The sequence below is a fragment of the Serinus canaria genome, chromosome 4 (genome assembly GCF_022539315.1).
Source record: "Serinus canaria isolate serCan28SL12 chromosome 4, serCan2020, whole genome shotgun sequence".
In the NCBI taxonomy this organism is placed as follows: Eukaryota; Metazoa; Chordata; class Aves; order Passeriformes; family Fringillidae; genus Serinus; species Serinus canaria.
The window spans coordinates 614,304-633,105 of NC_066317.1; the positions used below are offsets into that span (position 1 = coordinate 614,304).

The window sequence follows — 18,802 nt, forward strand, 5'->3', positions numbered from 1 at the left end:
CACACAGATCCTGGCTGCAGGAGGATCGATCAAGAGCTGCCAGCCATAGCTCAGTGCTGTTGTTAATTTAATAGCATTGCTGATCTAATTGAGCCCAGCCCTGGCGTTCGTCCTGTCCCACTTGATTTACACGCATGCGCTCCCAGTGTCATAAAGGAAATCTCCTGCCTCTCTTAAATAACACTAAGCTGCAGGAACGAGGACGAGGGGGTGGATGTGTAGATACCACACGGAGGAGTTATGTGGGAAGTGACCCAGTCAGCCACCTGGCCACTGCCTCCTCCCCCCCAGGACATCCAGTTGCAGATTCCTGCCTTGTCCCATCTCCTCTTTGCACCTCAAATGACCGGCACCGTCTGTACCCGTGGATGGAAAGATGGACGAGTTCCCTGGGGCTTGGGCCTTCACCTCCTCTTGGCCCTTGGGCAAACCCAGAGCTCCTTGCTGAGGGAGCAGAGAAACATGCAGGCACTGAACACCTTTTATTTTGCTTTTTAGTGTGGGAGGAATCCAGGCTGCACTCTTGAGACAGGTTGGGGAACGGCCAGCTCTGACAGGAGAACTGCCAGAACCGGAGGTCTGTCTCCTTTCCTGGTAGCTGACAACAGCCTGACCTGCATAAATGGGAGGAAAAATCAGCCTTGTAGGCAGGTTGTTTCCACCTGTGCAGGAGCTCTCCCTGCCCTTCTCAGCCCCACAGAGGCCTACAGTGGCTTCCAGTCAGTACCCAGTTGGCTAATCCATTTCTTCCGTGTGTAACCTAGGAACAGTATCCAGGGAGACTCGGATACCTGAGATGATGTTCAGATCATTGATGGGAGGAGATGGTGACTAGAAGATTATTTCACATCATCTTGGTCATTCCCAAACCAAACCCCAGATGTTTCCACATACCATGTGACTCATGGGCTCTCAAGAGTTGGTGGTACTGAATTCACTGGAGATCAAAGAATATGGATTTTATAGCAGGTTTGGTCCAGTCAGGGAAGACACCGAATGGAAATGTGTTGTTGGGTGTTGCAACGTCAAAGCATTCCTGATCAGCTTCTTTCCCTTCTACCTGCATCTGCCTGCAGGCAGAGAGCATATTATCCAGCCTGACTCCCAGCTGATGTGAGCTGGAGGGATCATTTTTCCTGGAGTTGTCGGAGAGCTTCACTGGGGGCCACAGTGTCCTAGTTTGAAACATGACTACAGCCATGAATTGGGCACCTGTGTTTATGGGCTCCCTGGGGCAGACTGTCTCATCACCTCTGCGTGACAACAGCCAGCACAATAAAGGCCCGATCCTCACAGCCTTTTTTTTCCTACTCTTTTTTTTTTTTTTTGGTCACTTCAGTAATAGAAATGATTAATAGCAATTATCAGAACAGTAGTGGGAGTGTCCCATGATGCTAGTGGATGGGGGAATTCCACTAAGTGCATCTGCTACAGTGCTTGCTGCTGGTTACCAGGCCAAACAAATACACCAGAGACCTGTGGCTCTTTCCTAGATTTGGTTTCTGGAACATGTGCTGGCTGAGCTGGTTTCAGGTGGATTGCTGTTTACTCCATCATCCCTAATGACACATTCCTCCTGCCCAGGGTGCCCCAGCTCCCGTGTGCATGGTTGGCGTGCAGGTGACAGTCACTGCTGTGCTGCAGCCAAAACATGGAGTCTGTGGACACCTCAAGTGGTGGAGCAGGGCCTGGGGTGAGTCACGGCTCAGCGCTGCTTTGGGTTCGGCAGGCCCAGCACAGGCAGGGAAACAGCCCGCTAGTCAGCCCTTCCTCTGCTCATATATGCTTGAGATACAAGAGCAAAATATTTACCAAGGGCCAAAATAAACTTGCCAAAGGGACTGAAGCCAATGCAGCTGAGGCCTGTGACAGCCAGGATTCCCAGATGGAGCAGTGAAGAGTCAGGGGCTCTGCTGATGGGGTGTGTGCAGCACATCTTGCTCGAGCTTTAGTGCAGGCCTTAGAGGCTGGTGCTGTGCTTCAGCAGGTCTGTGCTTCTCACTGACTGTGTCTTCCTCTTGTCTCCCCCATGCTGGCACCAGCTGTCCCAATGGGAGGTACAGGAGAGGCATGGAAGGTCGAGATGGGGAGCCCACAGCCAGGAGAGACTGCTGTGCAGAAAACCGGAGAGCAGCTGGTGAGTCACACCAGTCCCTATCACAGTGGGTTTGCCATCATTTCACTGTCCTGAGGGGGGATGTCCCTCTCTGGGCAGAGCCATGGGGTGGGTGAGCCATACGGTCATCCACCAGGGGCATGCTGCCATGTAGGAATTTCACTTCTACTGCCCACTGATCAGGGGCACGAATGATGCACCCATGTGTGCACGTGGTGACTTGTCAGAGAAGGCAGTCTTCATCTTTGCACGTGTTCTGCCTTTCAGTGGTTAATCCTTGTCCCTGGAGAACAACTGTGGAAGAGATGACTTGATAAACTCAAAAGAGCTGCTGATGGACAGAACAGCACACAGGACTGATGGGTAAGGAGCTGGTGTTCTCCCAGCCTGCTTGCAAGCTACTGCATGCTGTGGGGAAATCTCCATTGTTTCAAGCTTTCTTCTTCAATTATTCTGTTCTATGTAATTGTTCTAAACAGCTCACCCAAAACAAGGAGAAACAATTAATAGATATAGGGACAGTGATGGGGGGGGGGGGGGGGCTTGGCTGGATACCACTCTCAGCAAAGGCATGGGTTTGTTTAGCACCAAGTAAAGGCAGAAACCATGGAAAGACTCCACAAATGAGAAAGGCTTCAACCCCTCAGAGGCCAAGAAATCACTCAGCATAGAGCACTGGGCTGTAATTAGGAAAGGGAAATCACCAGCTGAGCATTAAGGAGTTCTTGCTGCCCGTGAGATGTGTTGAGCCATTCAGGATTTGCCCAGGGGAGAGTAATGGCAAAGTCATACAAGCCAGGAGAATGAAGTTTTAAAAACTGCCCTTTAGGGAGGAATGCAGCATGAGCTGGAAGACCTGTCTCCCTTTTCAATGCCACCCTCTGAGATGGATGAGAATTAGCCGCTTGGGTTTTTTTTTCTTTCCTTTCTTTTTTAAATTGCTGGTTAATGCTGACCCAAGAAGTTGGCAAAGAAGTCAGTGAATTTGGGGAATTGTTCTTTATTTTTAATAGCACAACATCTATGTTGTCCAGTAACTTTGACCTCATGCTGTGTTTACAGGAAGAGGTATTGGCCACTTTCAGCCCTGGGTGCAGAATGTGAACTCTCATAGTTTATAGGAGAGAGTGGTTGTTTAATTCATCCCTTGCATTCATGGCAAATTTGAAACTGACCTTTAAACGGAGTAATTTGGCTCAAGGTATTTCTCTACTCCATTTCCTCCAGCCAGTTGCGCCTACGTGTTCCAGTTAAAAATACTTTCCCTTCTTAGGGCATTTGTCCTAAGGGCATGTTCCCACGAGTCTCGAGATTTTTACCATTTATGATTTTCACAAAATCATGGAATCTTTTATGTTGGAAAGGCCCTCTATGATCACTGAGTCCAACCATTCCCCCCAACACTGCAAAGCCCTCTGCTGAAGTGTGACTCCAATGGCACATCCACTTGCCTTTTATATCTGTTTCGGAACTTAACATTAGTCTTGTGTGGTTCAAGTGAAAGTGCTGTCACAAGTAAGGTGCATTCCAATTGATGTCTGACCTTCGGAGAGTATTTCTCGAGCATCTCTCATTTTGTGTCATGAAAGCTTGCTGTATGTAAGTCTGCTAGCAGATGTACTGACGTGTGCACTCATGCTGTTTGAAAAATTCTGGATGATTCTCCCAAGAATTCACAAAATTGCTGCTCCTTGTTACTTTGTGTGTAACAGTGGGGAGTGCACCTGTGCAAGGCTAGGAATTATTTTCTTTCCATTGCAAAAATACTTTCTAGCAAGAAAAGATGTTGATTTTGACATTTGTTTTGTTTTCAGGAGATGAAACAAATGCAGATCGATGCCCACAGCACCAGTGCGTAAAAGTGGGTGCAAGCCTTACAGGAAGCAGCTAAAGTAAGTGGTACAGACACTCACTGCATATGGTTTTAGGCATGTAAAAACACACAAAGTGTTTGTGTTCATTGCTGTGAACACGTGTATTCTTCTACAGCGAGTCCCTGTGAGGAAAACAGACACCACAGAAAAACATTTAAGCTGTGTTTTTTCCTCTTTAAATCAAAAAGGGCATGTTGTTCATAGGAAGTGCTGCGCCCCATCACTGATGGATACACTGACAGACAAGGCTCAGTCCGCACCTGTGCCATAATCACTGCTGTGAATCTGCTGCTGTGCCCCAGAGGGGGAGGTGAATGCTTGAGACATTGCAAGGACTGAGGCAAGCTGAAGCAAGGACTTCAGCTGAGCCTCTGTACTTTGTAAAGAGAGATTTTCTTTAAAGGTGGTTATTAAGGCACTGCAAGGTAATAAAAGCAAGCAACTCTGTCGCACAAGCTCTTGAGGGAGTTCCTCATATCCTTGTTACACTTTGGAAAGAAAAAAAATCCTGGAATGTCAAAGCATCTGGGGGGCTCCTCACTGGTGGGGTGCCGAGGGGCACAGATCCCTGGGAGCCTTGCCCTGGGCGTGCCGGTTCACCCCGGCTGAAATCGAGGCCAGCAGCGGCGATGCACCCGTGATGCTCTGTTGCCCAACCAGTGCTGCCTGCCAGCATTGCACAGACTTGTCGCTCCTACCGGCCCCTGTGGGATGCAACGAGCCTGCCTTACAATGACCCCATTGATGCTGCAAGGCCTCTTGGAAAACTGGCTCATAAGGTGTGTGCCAGCCTTACCCCAGGAGGCATCCTCCACGTGGAGGAGGGGATGGTGAAAGCCGCATGCGGGGATGCCGGATGCGAAATCAGGCCCTGTGAAACAAAGCACATTACAGAAAGGTGGAACAAAGATGTGTCCGTGATACTTGTTTTCCACATATTCAGATCTGAAAGAGGAAATTCCAATGAATTGCTCCAATTGTGTCAGCGTTACTTGGTATCTGGGTACCGGTACAGGACTATAATTAAATGTTGCCCTTCAGAGGATAAATCATGCAGGAATTTAAGGGTAAAATTAATTATAAAGTGGAAGTTCTTCGGTGATGCTGCTTTTTAAGGCATCTGTAAGCCCACACACAGAAACAGGTTGCTAATAATTGTGATTCCTTCCTTTACTCATTATGATCCCTGAAAGAGCAGACAATAAAATCCTTAATAAGGGGGATCAGCACAAATTAAGGAAGCAACAAAAACAGTCATGCAGCATCAAAAAAGACACCATCTGCATGGCATGACTAATTAGAGGGGAAGAAAAGGGGACTTAGAAAAAGATTCCAGCTGTATCATGTCCCACTTGCTGTGGAGGGCATCCTTCTAAGTGCTGCTTTCACAGTGAGCTTTATTACTTTATCTTGCCAACTCTCATACCACTTAGGTAATTAATAAGTGGTGCTGACGCACTCTTCTGTAGCAACATGCTGCCTTTTTTCACTTCAGCATCTCCATGCCACTGTAAACCTAAGAAAATGCTCAGAAAATAAGAAGTATGATTTTTAAGTACCAGATCTGTTGCAGCCCCCTGAATGAATGTCTTCACTCCTTAGAACTGCATTCTGAACACGGAGTTGTGGTATGTGGAATTCTGCAGTATCTTCAGTATATCTTCTACAGTTACCTCTCTTCAATATCAGTATCAATTACTGCTTATAAAACAGAGAAACTAGGGACACTTAAGTCATCAGCTGGGGCAGTGCAGCTCAGTGTCAGTTCTCAGGTTCCCTTCACTGTGAGATAGGCTTATTAGTGCCACAATAAACTGGGTATCGATGTGCCTTCATGGAGAGCGCTAAGGCAGGCAAAGAGGATTTCTCCTTTAAAAGGAAAAGGAGTAAATCGTCATTTCCCTGACCAGCTTGTTGAGATGAAACACGCTTCATATTTTAGGCAAATGTGTGCAGTAGGGATTTGGTGGGTGGGATCCCTCGCTATCCAACGGTGGGATGTAACTGCTGAATGAGATCTTGCCTAATATAGCGTCAGAGTGCATGGGTTTCAACAGGATGCTTGAAAGGAATTTTTAAAAAGTAGCTGTTGGCTGTTTTCTCAAGGATCTTATAACTGATAGAGGTGTTGCTTCCAGGAACTGCCTGCACTACTGGGCCGTGATGAGGCCAGGGGCTGGAGGGGTAACATGGCATACACACCCCTGAGCTCAAGACCCTTGTGGCCAGCCCAGGTGCCAGGTGAGGTGCTGGCATTCCTGGTGCTTGTGCTGTAAGTTAATGAGCCATTTCTGCCCCTAGCTTGGGGGCTCCCTGGCAGCTGCACGTGTGTGCTGAGGGTCACTTCAGAAATGCCAGGAGATGGGAGATTAGGCCAGCAAGTTTCCAGCTGCCCACCCTGGGCAAACCTTGGTTTAGGCACAGGTGGTGTTCATGGCAATGCAATGGCCCAATGGTCCCTTGTGTGCTGGCAGGGGCTACCTGGGCAGCTGGCTCCGGGTCCACTGGTTGTGCCATTGCACATGGCACGGATGGATGCTTTGAGGGCAATCAGAGACAGCGGTCCCGAGGTTGTGCCGTAGGCATCCACAGCCCTGGGAAGTCCCGGGCATCAGTGCATAGGCTAGACTGCTCAGAGGGCTCGGGTAATTTTACGGCCCCAGGTACTATTTGCAGCGCTACTTGCTGGAACCAGGGGCACCTAATGTACCTGCGCACCAGCCGACGGCGGGAGGGGGCAGAGCTGCCCCCTGCTCCGGGCGAAGGGCCGGGACACGCCGGGCCGGGGGTGCTGTCCCTGCCTGCCGTCGGGCCATGGCCCGCGGGCAGGGCAGGGGGCAGCCCGGCCCGGGGGGGGCCGGGGGCGGCGGGACAGGAAGCACGGAGGCCGAACCGGGCCGCTGCCCCCGGCCGGGCGGGCCGAGTGTCACCGCCCCGGCCCCGCCTCTCCGCGGGCACATAAAAGTGCGGCCGGCCGGCCGGGCAATTGCACAGCTCTGCTCCGCTCCTGCCGCCGTCGCCTCCCTTCCTGCCGCCTCCTCTGCTCCCCGGGGACCGAGGGCGATGGACGCCGGCTGCCTGTGGGCCCGCAGCCTGCTGCTCTTCCTCGGTAAGCGGCGATGTCCCCGTTCCCGCGGGCAAGGGCTAGGAGGGTATCGGGTGCTGCGTCCTGGGGCAGGGGCATTCTTTGGCTGCTGGGAAATCTGCGTCAGAGCATTAACGTTCAGGTTGCTTTCAGGTGAGGCTGATGGGTTGCTCTCCGAGATGAAGTTCCGGGCGCTGACAGGTGTACCCGGGTGGATTGTATGAGCTGAGGAGTGGAGCACGCAGAACACTCTGTGGTGTGTTCTTATAGGATGTTTTGTTGCTTGTGCGATGCCCAGGTGTGTCCTGTGACTGAGTGAAGGCGGACACTCTTTCCCTTCTCCCCAGCCCTGCTCTCAGTGCAGTCTATCTCTTTCACCTTGACCTGTCCTGTTTGTAGCCTGGTCGTGCTGCCGTCGCCCAGGCCATGCTCTGGGCGAGCTCAGTGGGTGAATCCTCACAGCAGCAGAGACTTCCTGATCGTAACAAAACAGGTTGTGGCCTCCTTCTGCTTGACGCTTCTCCACCTCCTCTCTGGGAGTGTGTTACTCCATTGTATGACATAAGCTACCTGAAAGTCTCAAGTGAACACGTGGATCCTTAGAGCATCAAGAGTCCTGGGGCCTGGGTGTGCTGTGATGCAAGAGCTGATCCTTGTCACACACCTCCAAGGAGCTGGCAGTGGTTGGTGGCGACTGCTGAGAGCTGACCCTGTTGGGCAACTTGAGCTCTGTGGGCAGCAGGTCCTGAGACCTGGCACACTCATGCCTTGCTTTAATGACAAAGCATGTTCTCACACTCACGATGTTGGGCTCGAGGTGGTAGTTGATGGACAAACTCAGTTCCCAAGACTTCTCTTTTGGGACAGATGTTTTCCTCACCTTCTGAGCCCACTGCAGTATGAGTTTGTGTCTTTCATCTTAGCCAAGTATTTCCATAACAGTTGATGGAGCAGCTGCTGCACAGCATCTTACTTGCCAGGACAGCTGGCTGGATGTCTTGTAGTCTGTGAGTCAGCCATGCTTTGCACAAAAATGACACTGGTAGGAACAGGTATGTCTTCATGGATCTGTGTATGAATTTCTTTGTTTCCGGGGCAGGCACAACATCTAATACTAAGGGATGGGTTAGTCATAGCTAGGTGGCATCATAACAAGTGCTATGAGCACTTTACTGCCTTCCCCTCCCAGGGCAGGAGTGTAAGCAGAACTTGGTGCTTCTGGGAAGACTGTCACTGCTGTTATGCCAGACTGGAGGAGGTTCCCTGCTGAATGGCTGAAGCCTTACTGAAGTGACAGTCTCCTTGCCAGGTTCATATCCTGGCTGTTGTGGTCTTGGAGGCAGCAGCAAGGGAGTGGTGAGTTAGAGATGTCACTCACTCCTGAGGGGACACGGTGCTGTGCCAGCCACATGTGGATGTGGTGGTGATGGGGACGGGCCGGGGCCCTGCCTTTTCTGGGAGCTGCTGCAGGAGCCTTGGCATCTTGTGCTCCCTGTCATGCCCACTCAGTGTGGGGGGAAGGCAGGCTTTGGACCTCTGGACTCACTGGACAGTTCCAGGAGCTGCTGTCATTGTGTTTTCCCGTGTCAGATTCTGCTGGCTCTCAGCAAATTGGCTCAGCATAAAGACTGCTGCGTCTGAGGATGGGCAAGTGTTAGTGGCCGATATGTCTGGCTGGAAGTCTTAAGGGATTGCTGCTTTTGTGGCATAGGGACCTCAGCCCCCACACAGGGGGTGGGAAGCAGTGGGGCCGAGGCACAGGGGCAGCACTTGAGTAAGATCAGCGGTGCGTAGGCCTCCAGAGGGGTGGAAGCACTCCTGGGATGATGGGGTGCACATAACTGCATTATCTCTGCCCAAGGGTCAGTCCTGGCACAATGCTGAAGATGATCCTGTGGGCTGGAGCAGTTTTGGAGCACCAGTCTTCCCATGACAGACTGGTGTTTCCAGGGCTGCCTTAGAGCTGCTGTCACCTGATCCTGGACATCCACAGCTGTGAGTCTGCGGTTCTGGAACTAATCAGCAGTAATAGGGATGCTCACAAAGCCAGTGGGACAGACTGGCTTGCTTCCATGTTCCCTACTTGGTTTGCCCAAAGAAGACAGAAGACAGTTAAGACATTCCCTGGATGTCCAAAACCAGGTGATAGGGATGCACCTTGATCTGTCTTTGCAGTTAAAATGGGCTGAGATCCTTCAGGTGTGTGTCACCTGGGCACCTCTGCTTTGGAAGTGCAACCCACGGGGAGGGTGTAGGTGCTGCTGCTGTGGCAGAGAGACCGCAGAGATGCCAAATGGGAGGTGGCACCATTCAGGTGAATTAGTACAGGGCTGGCGATCTGGGTGGCAGACAAAGCCAACTCAAGTAATGATTGAGCTCTCAGAAATTTGACAGTTCCCCTAGTGTAAATCCTTCACAGAACACTCCTCAGTTGAGTGTATCTTGCCTGCGCATCCTTCATCCTTAGCAGTCATCCTGCCACTGGAAACTACAGCTGGCTCACAGTGGGCAAACTGGTGATTAAGCCTTGCAGGTCATCTCTGATGGAGGCTGCAGGAAGTGAAGGCAGTTGGTCACTGGCCCTCATTTTCCTTTCTTCCCTCATGGAAGGACGAGTAAGCAGCATTATTCCTGTTCCAGTAAGTGCTGTCAGTGTGAACCTTGCAGGAATACCTGTGAATCCAGATGAGATTATGATGTAGGAATACAACATGTAGCCCTCACATAACTGCAAGACACAGATGAAAATCCACCACCTCATTACTCTTATCTTGTACCCTGTGTTTGCTTAATGAACAGTGAAGGGATAAAAATATAACCTCTCCCAGGTGCTGTGTTTAGTATGCATCATCTGATAGATATCCTGGGAAAGGCTCTCCTTTGCCAGGGCTGCGTGCGGATCCCTTATCCTCCCAGTGATGTCAGAGGGGAAATATGTGCATGGGGGAAAGGGCAAAACAGAGCAGTGCAGAACAGGAAGAACTTTGCCCAAAAGCTGCAAATACTGCTGGGTGTCAGCAAATATCCACGCCTGCAGTCCAGCCTTTCCGGCCCTGAGAGCCTGCAGTCAGGTGGAGGAGGCAACTGCACGGCTGGGACTGGGAAAGCCCTTGGGCAGTGTTGGAGGAGGAGAGGGTTATTTTTAATTTGTCCCCCATAGATGTCTGAGTTGTGGGCTTTAACTGGAAAGCCATGCTTCCTTCTGGAGCCAAGAGGAGAGCTGACCTGTCTCTCCCATGGACCTTTTGGTTGGAGTTTTCTCACATGCGAAAGCCAGGTTCTGCTAACTGGGAACTCCAGCTTAAAAAGCAGCTGCTCGGGTTATGTCCAGGTCAAGGAAGCGTGCAAACTGTGACACAAATGTGTAGGCTGCATGAGATCCTCTGCTGGCTTAATCCATCTGCTTAACAAGTGGGTATCTGGGATACCTCTGGCAGGTTTAGCCTTGACTTTTGTTAATTTCTGTCCTTAATTCTTTCTGTCATGATGTATCCTTAGTGGGACACTGCTGTCGTATTCCACAGCTCCTCCCTTCCAAGGGAGCACCTTAGTCCGTGGAGTACTCCTGAAATGTCCCCCTAGTTCCTGTGAAGAAGAACTGACCTGGTAAATCTTTTTCCAGCATCTTTTGGGACCCCAGGTCCCTGGGTTGCCCGTCTGATGGCTGGTGGCCTCTCCTTTCACACACTTGAACTTATGTTTTAGCAACTCAGATGGGCCTCACAGAAATGTTAAACTGCTGCTGCTGAGGCAATCTACATGAGCACACTGCTGCTTAAAAAAAAAAATTCCACCCTAAAAGTAAACTTGCATGTCCTGCCCCATTGGAGGGAAAGGCAGGTCCTGCTGAGTCACGCCAGTAGGCACAGGAGTCTCCAGCTGGTACAGGTGCTGGCATCATGGATCTGTTGCTCTGGCTCTGGGGAACCTGGGCTTTGTTCTTTCTTCTAGAGCTTGGTGGGAATCTGGTCTATTAGCTTTGCAGAGGGAGGTAAGAAGGAGGAATGATGTTTTTAAAAATGCAAACACAGGAAGAAGCCCTGTCCCTCTTAGATATTCCTGCTAGTTTTGTGTGTAGCTGGCATGAAGGATAAAGGAAGCCTACTGATCACCCAGAAGTAGATGAGCTGCCGGAAATCCATAAATTACCACTACTAGATTTAACCCTGAGATGTAATGACACTTTCTAATAACTGGAGTTGAATTAGAACGATCGGGAAATTATGGAGGCACACTCCCTCCATTAGACATGCATGACCTGACAGGTTAATAGAGGCAAACAGCCCAAAGACACAAATTACAGACTTCCGTGGAATGGGGCTGATGACTAAGCAGTTCATGAGCAGGTTAATTTGTGACCACAGCAGGAGTTTTAGCCAGGTGGATTTCATGGCCAGCCGGGGCAGACATTCCCTAGTCCTCATGGGCTAGCTGTGAAACTACAGGCACCTGTGCTGGCTTTCCAGTCCTGCTTGCAAATGTTCATTTAACTAGTGGAACAGCTGAAAGCTGTGCCTCTTTCTTCTGGTGTTCTGCTAGGGAACAGTGGCCCAGGGTCCACAGAGTGGTCAGTAACCTCTCCAAGCCCGTGGGCAGATGGGGAGCGTTTGGCATCTCGCCTTAGCGGCTTTGCAAGCGAGCCTTTCAGCAGGGAGCTGCCAAAGGAGTGGGTGTCAGGGCAGGAACTGTCCAGCCCTTCAGCTGTCTTCAGCGAGGAGAGGGCTGAGCAAGCTCTTTCCTGGTAAAGAGCAGCTTTTGTGTTAAGCCTACCTGGAGCAGTCTGTGGTCTCTCAAGCCAGTGGCGGGGTGCTGAGCCTGGCTCAGCACTGACCTGGTGTGCTGAGTCACCAGCTGCACTGACTTGCAGATTCCTAGGAAATTCTCTTCCTGTGGGCTGTTGTGAGTCAAGTATATCTTTATTTTGATCAGCAAAAGGACTCCTCCTGTGATAAGTGCTAGACTGTCATGCCTAATTGTGGAAGCCTGGCTATTTCCCTTGCACAGGTGCCATGCCAGACCAGTCAGGAACCTAACATAATCATCAAATGGCCTAATTCCTGCCTCTCCCCGTAATCTCTCCGAGCCTGTTCCTGCCCAGTTTCACTCAGAGTGTGGGCAAGAGGTGGTCACAGACACCAGGTTTCTGTTGAATCTTTTTGTTCTGCATTTTAAGTTTGTATTTCAGAGATGTTTCTTTGGGCTGCCGTATATAATGTAGGCAGCACATCACTCAGACCTTCAACTTTCAACTTCGGGTCTTTCCTACCGTGATGAGAAGCTTCTGTTCTTCTTGCATTAATTACTACAGCAGCTTAAACAGTTAACTCAAGATGCATCTAGTTTTGACTGCTGTTTTTATTCTCTTATAGGTTACCTATTGCAAGCAGTGCTGGGCACAACAGTGATCCCGTTATGTGGGCCTGGTGAAATGGAGAACTGCACAACAGCGCTCAGTAAGTACTGCACAGCTCTGTAAATAACAGCTCTTTGGTTCCCATCTCCCTTGGGCTGGCAGCCTCGCTGAGGTGCCCTTGAGAACCATTTTTCTCTGAGCAGCATTGCCCACATCCTGAGGTGCTAATGAAATATCTTTGCAGTCCAGACAGAGAACAGCCCACGTGTGGCCCAGGTTGGGATAACGAGATGCAAGCCCGAAATGAAGGACTACTGCTTCCATGGGCAGTGTGTGTACATCGTGGACTTGGATGAGCACTACTGCAGGTATGGACAGGCCCCACTCGTCCTGCAGCTCTCCCTGGGGTGGGCTTGGAGGTGAACTTTGCTCTGGCTGCCATTGACACTGAGCTGAAACACCAATCCAGCCAAGTGTGAAATGCTCACAAGAAAGTGAAGATGAGCACCATGTCTGTAATGCTCAGCTGCATTTAAAGAAGTGTTAAGCACATGTGCTGCCTCCAGTGATCTCTGTGAGAGTCTCAGACGCCTGAAATTTGTGACCAACCCAGCTTAGACTTGGGACATTCTTTCTGATGTGCTTCCCTGTCCATCTCTAGTTATACTAGTATGAGATCCAGAGCTCAGGCACAGCACCAAGGTCTCTCCTTTGATCCAACCTACAAAATCAAGACACTTTAGGCATTTTTAAGGGTATTGCTTGTTTACCTGAAAATTTTGCAGCCGTCTCTAGGGCCACGTGGGCTTGAGTTCCATCAGTTTAAGTGTCTGGTCCCTGAGGAAACAGCAGGCCAGCAGCATGGGAATGCTCTGTGAGCTGCTGAGGTGTAGCCCCGGTGCCAGGTGTCTGACTGTGCCTCTGTCCCCCTCAGGTGTGACGTGGGCTTCTCCGGGGTGCGGTGCGTGCACTCGGAGCTGGTGCGGCAGCCCCTCAGCAAGGAGTACGTGGCGCTGACCGTCATCGTGGTCCTGCTCTTCCTCGCTGCCCTCTCCCTCGCCAGCTACTACATCTGCAGAAGGTGAGACTCGTGCTCCTGGTGGCCCAGGCGGCCTAGCCAGCTGGGGGTGGCAGGCATCCTCTGAGCAGCACAGGTAGCCTGGAGCAGCTTGTTCCGTACACAGACCGCTCAGCTGCGCCTGAAGCGCTCAGGACAGGCGGCATGCTGGCAGCCAGGCACGGCCCAGGCTGCAGGCCAGGCAGCAGCACTCCCAGTGCCTCTTCACCCTCACTCGGGGGCTCTGTGGGCTGGTTCCTGTCTGTCTTCGAGGGTGTGTTGAGATCAAGGAGAGAGCAGGCAGGGAATAGGAAAAGTCCAGTTCTTTCAATGGTAATGCCATTCCCTCAGGCGTCAGGGGCTGGAGAGCAGCTGGATTTCTATCAGGTGATTTGCTGATCTGGTAGGTTACTGTGGTGAGTGTGATATCATGAGCACTGCCTTATCAGCTTTACCATAGGGGACAATACTCTTCTCCATGAGCAGATCCAAAGCAGCAGGAATCATTCTCCAGCCTAAAAACTAATGGTAAGCGTTTGTCAGAGAGCTGAGGAGGTGGAACAAGTCCAGAGGAAGAACTCAGCTTCCCAGATCTGGTAGGCAGCTAGATGGAAACCAGCAGGATTTCTCAAAGACAAGCCTAGTACCCGCAGGAAGACTTTAATGCAGATGTGGAATTGTCAGTCAAGAGTCGAGAAAGGAGACAGCATTCAAGTCATGTCAGACCTGGAAATGAGCACAGACAGAGAGAGCCCAGCTGCTAGAGATTTAAAACAAATGTGAGGAGCTTGTACAGCTTTTTTTTTTTCCTTCTTTCCTTTGCCCCCCACTCCCCTTCACTCCCCAAAAGCAGCTGGCTTTCCAGAGCTGACATTTCTCTCTCCCGCTCCAGGTACCGCAGCAAGAGGAGACAAACAAACACCAGTGAATACAAGGAAGTTGGTGCCCTATAGGAGAAGCTGTGGCTTCCTGCAGTGTTCAGTTCATCTGGATGGACTCAGCGGCTACACCTCTATTTAAATGTTATTTTTTTTAATAATATTTACAATATTTATAACCTTTAAAAAATTTCAATCATTTGGTGATTCAATAAGCATAGGTCAAGCATTTTATTTTCAGTGTTTTATTTTTTTATTAAATAATATTTCCTAAAGGGAATCCCACCTAGGTGGTTCTTTGGGATAGAGATATATTTTTATAAAAACTCATCTTCTTGCTCTGGAGAGAAGAATTTTATATTTATTCTTGTGAATATACTCAAAGCAATTGTATTCCTTGAAATAAAACTTCTAGACAAAGTCAAAATGTGGATGGAGTTACCTCCAGCTGGCTGTCTGTCACTGGGGATGTTCCCCAGGGCTCAGTCCTGGGACCAGTCCTGTTCCATATCTTCATCAACAAATCCTCGTGAAAGGAAAAACACTGAGAGACTGGAGCATATCAAGAGAAGGGAGGTGGGGAAGGGTCTGGAGCACACATCTGGTGAAGGACAGCTGAAGGAGCTGGGGGAGCTCAGGCTGGAGAAAAGGAGGCTTCGGAGGGAGCCTTCTGTCTCTCCACAACTCCCTGACAGCCAGGGTTGGTCAGGGGATTTGCTTCCAGGGAATAGGGACAGGACAAAAGGAAACAGCCTCAAGCTGTGCCTGGGGAGGTTTAGATTGGATATTGGAGAGAATTTCTTCACTCTAGGAGTTGTCCAGCCTTGGCAGAGGCTGCACAGGGTAGTGGTGGAGGACCCATCCCTGGAGAGGTTTAACAGACACGTTGATGTGGCACTTGAGGAGATGGGTTATTGGTGGGTTTGGCAGTGCTGGATTAATTCTTGGACCTTATGATCTCAGAGTGAAACCCGGAGTGGCTTGACTGAGCAGTGTCTTTGAGGCCTCAGCAGTTATTCTAGGAGAGAGAAACCACAGTACTATTAATAAGTGTATCAATGCACCTTAGTTCCAATGGATAGTTTTGACTGGCACAAGTGGAGGAAGTCTCAGAGGACAGCTCCTAGTGCAGCATATCCAACATGGACTGCATGACAGCAGCAGGGATCTTGTCTCATCCGTACCCTTAGGAAGGTTGTGCTGGCTGTAGTTTGGATTTCAGCAGGAAGGCAGCAGCACAAGCTCATGAGCCTCTGCAGCTGAGCACATGAACACGTGGCAGCTCCTGCTTTGGAACCAGCACAAGTCCTCCCCACAGAGTTTCTGCCACAGCATCTCTTGTACAGCTTGGAGCAAACAAGGAAAATTTTTGAGTTTGGCCATAAATACCTTGTTGCACTAAAATAATGGTAAATTAGCCTGCTGAGGTTTAGCTGAGCCCCAGGTGTTGGCTCCCTGTGAACAGGAAGGATTCTTGCAGTGCCTGAATCATCTCTGCTAATCCCATCCCTTCTCACACTTTCAGAAGATGTGAGAAAAAGCCCAACCTTTACGTCACTCCCGGTCACTCCCAGACACCGGGCAGGCTGCGTTGGTGGGTGTGAGATGGGTGATCCCTTGGCTTGTGCAACAGTGGGTTATCCTGTGGGGATTATGCTCGCCCTGCTGGGTCTGTGCAGGTAGCCCGTGGCTACCTTCTGCCACCTCCTGAGGTGACCTTAGTGCTCACTGTTGGCGGTGCTAGAGGCCTCTCTTGGCCCAGCCCTCAGTCCAGGTCAGTCAGTGGCTGAGATGAGTTTGGTTGGTGCAAAGTTTTCCCTGCTCCTTCTGGACGCTCAGCATTGAACCAGAAGAGGATTGTTGGTCATTCCCAGTTAACTGGGTTAACTCACAGGGCTCTCATTAGCTGCTCTTCAGCTTTTCACTTCCTCTCTCCTTCTCCTGTAATCCGGTTGTGACACAGGAACCTGTTCTGCTGGCTAACTGGTGACAGCTAATGGCAATTCCAGCCACAGCCTCATTGTTACACAGCCTTTCCCAGTGGGAAGATGCGGTAAAAATCGATTCTTGGAGCCTCCTTCCATTCTTGCTGTGACCCAGTTAGGATATGTGGTGACACATCTTTTTTTCCCCCTCAGGCTTCCCTGCCTTCCTGTGAACTACTCTGGCCTGTCCCTGTTTATCCTCCAGAAACTTTTCCTGGACTCCTGGAGAGGCTCAGTCCAGAGGCCTGGCCCCCAAACACTGACCTTTCTGTTCCTCTGCTCCGCTTGGCAGGAGAATCCCAGAAAGGGACCTGAGCAGCCCCTGGAGCTGCAGATCAATCTTTCTCAAACCCACACACCCCTGGCTGCTCTTGCAGAAGGTTAGAACTGCAGTAACAGCAGCAGCCTGGGCTTTATCGTGCCTTACACTTTGGGTCACACACATCTAACAGCAGCAGTCCACTTTCAGGCATCGGCAGGATTTGTTTGGAGCTTTTTATCTGTCTTGACTTTTAGCTGACTGTCCTGATCTGGCTTGGGCTTTCTCCACCTATCCTGTTGCTCATGTGACTCCCAGCCCACAGCAGCCCTTCCAGCACCTGTGTTTTTCTCGCTCCTGCACATGATTGAGAAACTGCAGAACTTAGGGCCACATACCAGCCTGCCACCTCAACAGCTTGTGCTGGCTGGACGGAGATTGCCGGTCCCGCAACCGCGCAGCCGGGTTCTGGGGACACACCCCAAGTAATTTGCCTCTGAGAATGAACCTCCCTCATTCTTTCCATGGTTTCTGCTGGCACCACCTCTGTCCCTCTGGTGCAGCTCTTCCTTACCTGCACCACCCACTGTCAGAGTCACCTTTGGCTGCCTCTTTCCTGCGGTGAGAGCACCCGTGGTGTGTCTCCCGGGTGGCCCTGCCAAAGCCTTCCTGACACAATGGCTCTGCCTGCTGCATGAGTATTACAGGCCAGGCCTGTTTTTCCCTGCCCGTGACAAACTGCTTCACAGCGGAGGGAGTGTGGGAGGGGGGAAAGGGACCAGAGGCTCGTGGAGAAACCCACCTGATGACCTGTCATCATACAGGAGGGTGACAGGTGGCCATCAGCCTGTCCTCAGGGCCACCAGCAAGTCACTGTGCAGGGTTTCTGCCCGGGACACTTGTGCTGGCAGCTCTCAGGAGGACCGAGCAGCCACAGCTCCCATAGCGGCAGGGGCGCTCCGTTTGACATCTCCCATTGTTTTCAAACCTGTCTCATCCCAGATTTGCCCTCTCGGTAACCCTGCCCTGGGATTCCTGCCCACAGGTCTGTATGTTTTATCTGAAACTCATTCCAGCCTCTTGGGATTCAGGCAAAGGCCAGCTGATGCTTGTTTTCAGGCCTGGGGCTGTCTGACCTAGAAAGCAACAGCAGCAACTCCTTCCTGGAGTGTCCTGTGGAAGGACTGAGCTCGTGTGAAGGCTCACTGTAAACCCTCCAAAATGCTCTGGCTTTGTGCAGACGTCACTGGTATTGCTTCCCCTGGTCACCACAGTGAGTCCTCACAGCAACGTAAGCCACCCACCACCTCATCGCTTCTTGAGGGACAAACGCTTGCGGTGCCTGTGCCGTGCCCAGGCACCAGAGGCGGGACTGCCACTTGCACGGTGTCTCTGGCTGCCCGAGCGCTCCAAAGCCCCCCCCTGCAGGGCACTGTGCCGCTGCAGCCCGCGGGGCAGAGCTGTGCTCAGCTCCAGAGCCGAGCCTGCTGCCTCCAAAGGATGCTGCCCTGGCGTGCCTGGCCGGCTTGGGCAATCCCCGCAGCGGCTCTCCAGGGAGTGCGTCAGCCGCGGAGCTCAGGATGCCTCGCTGACTGTCCCGCTTACATCACACAGGCGGAGGGCGCTTGGACAACTGGTCCTTGTCCCCGCTGAGGCAAGCCCCGGATTGCACAGCGCATCTGGCACCTCATCCCGCGGCTGCTCGTGAGAAGGGCAGGCACGGAGCTCAGGGAGGAGAGAGGAGCTTAAGTGGGCTGGGAAGACTCACGGGTCATGTACTCATCGCATATCTGACCTGGGTCAGTGGCAGTCATCCTTTGTGTCTGCGCTGAGGAAAGGATGGGTGGATAGACCAATGAACGGACGGAAGAAGGGAAGAAAGGACGGACGTAAGGAAGGATAGATGGAAGGTGTTTCATCAGTAAATGTAGAACTTTAGTCTTGCACAAATAGACATCATTATTTTAATAAAGCCAGTGCCAAACCTAAATTACCCCAACACTCCCATGATATAATCCCATCCTATATGATTAAAAGATTTCACAGCAAACTTGGAGATTAAGAAAACTGATCAAAAAATATTGAGAAATCTCTGTGCCCTACCCTGGTGGATGCCAGTCTGATCCTTCTGACCCAGTCACCAGAGGGCTTCAGCCTCTCAATAGGAAAATCCAGCTGGAATTTAGGAGATGAGA

The 18,802-nt window shown here is 51.0% G+C and overlaps 1 protein-coding gene across 1 annotated transcript; it reads left to right on the plus strand.

Moving 5' to 3' along the window:
- The first annotated feature begins 6,960 nt into the window (after positions 1 to 6,960).
- On the plus strand, positions 6,961 to 14,794 carry EREG (epiregulin). The gene is made up of 5 exons (XM_009098517.4): positions 6,961 to 7,099; positions 12,445 to 12,528; positions 12,673 to 12,796; positions 13,363 to 13,509; positions 14,378 to 14,794. Exons 1-5 carry the CDS (start codon positions 7,054 to 7,056, stop codon positions 14,436 to 14,438), a joined length of 462 nt encoding a protein of 153 aa, XP_009096765.1. The 5' UTR covers positions 6,961 to 7,053; the 3' UTR covers positions 14,439 to 14,794.
- Positions 14,795 to 18,802: the final 4,008 nt, after the last annotated feature.

Coding starts and splice junctions, on each gene's coding strand:
- EREG (XM_009098517.4), top strand. CDS start 7,054: ATGGACGCCGGCTGCCTGTGGGCCCGCAGCCTGCTGCTCTTCCTCG. Junction 12,797..13,362: donor TTGGATGAGCACTACTGCAG/GTATGGACAGGC, acceptor TGTCCCCCTCAG/GTGTGACGTGGGCTTCTCCG. Junction 13,510..14,377: donor AGCTACTACATCTGCAGAAG/GTGAGACTCGTG, acceptor CTCCCGCTCCAG/GTACCGCAGCAAGAGGAGAC.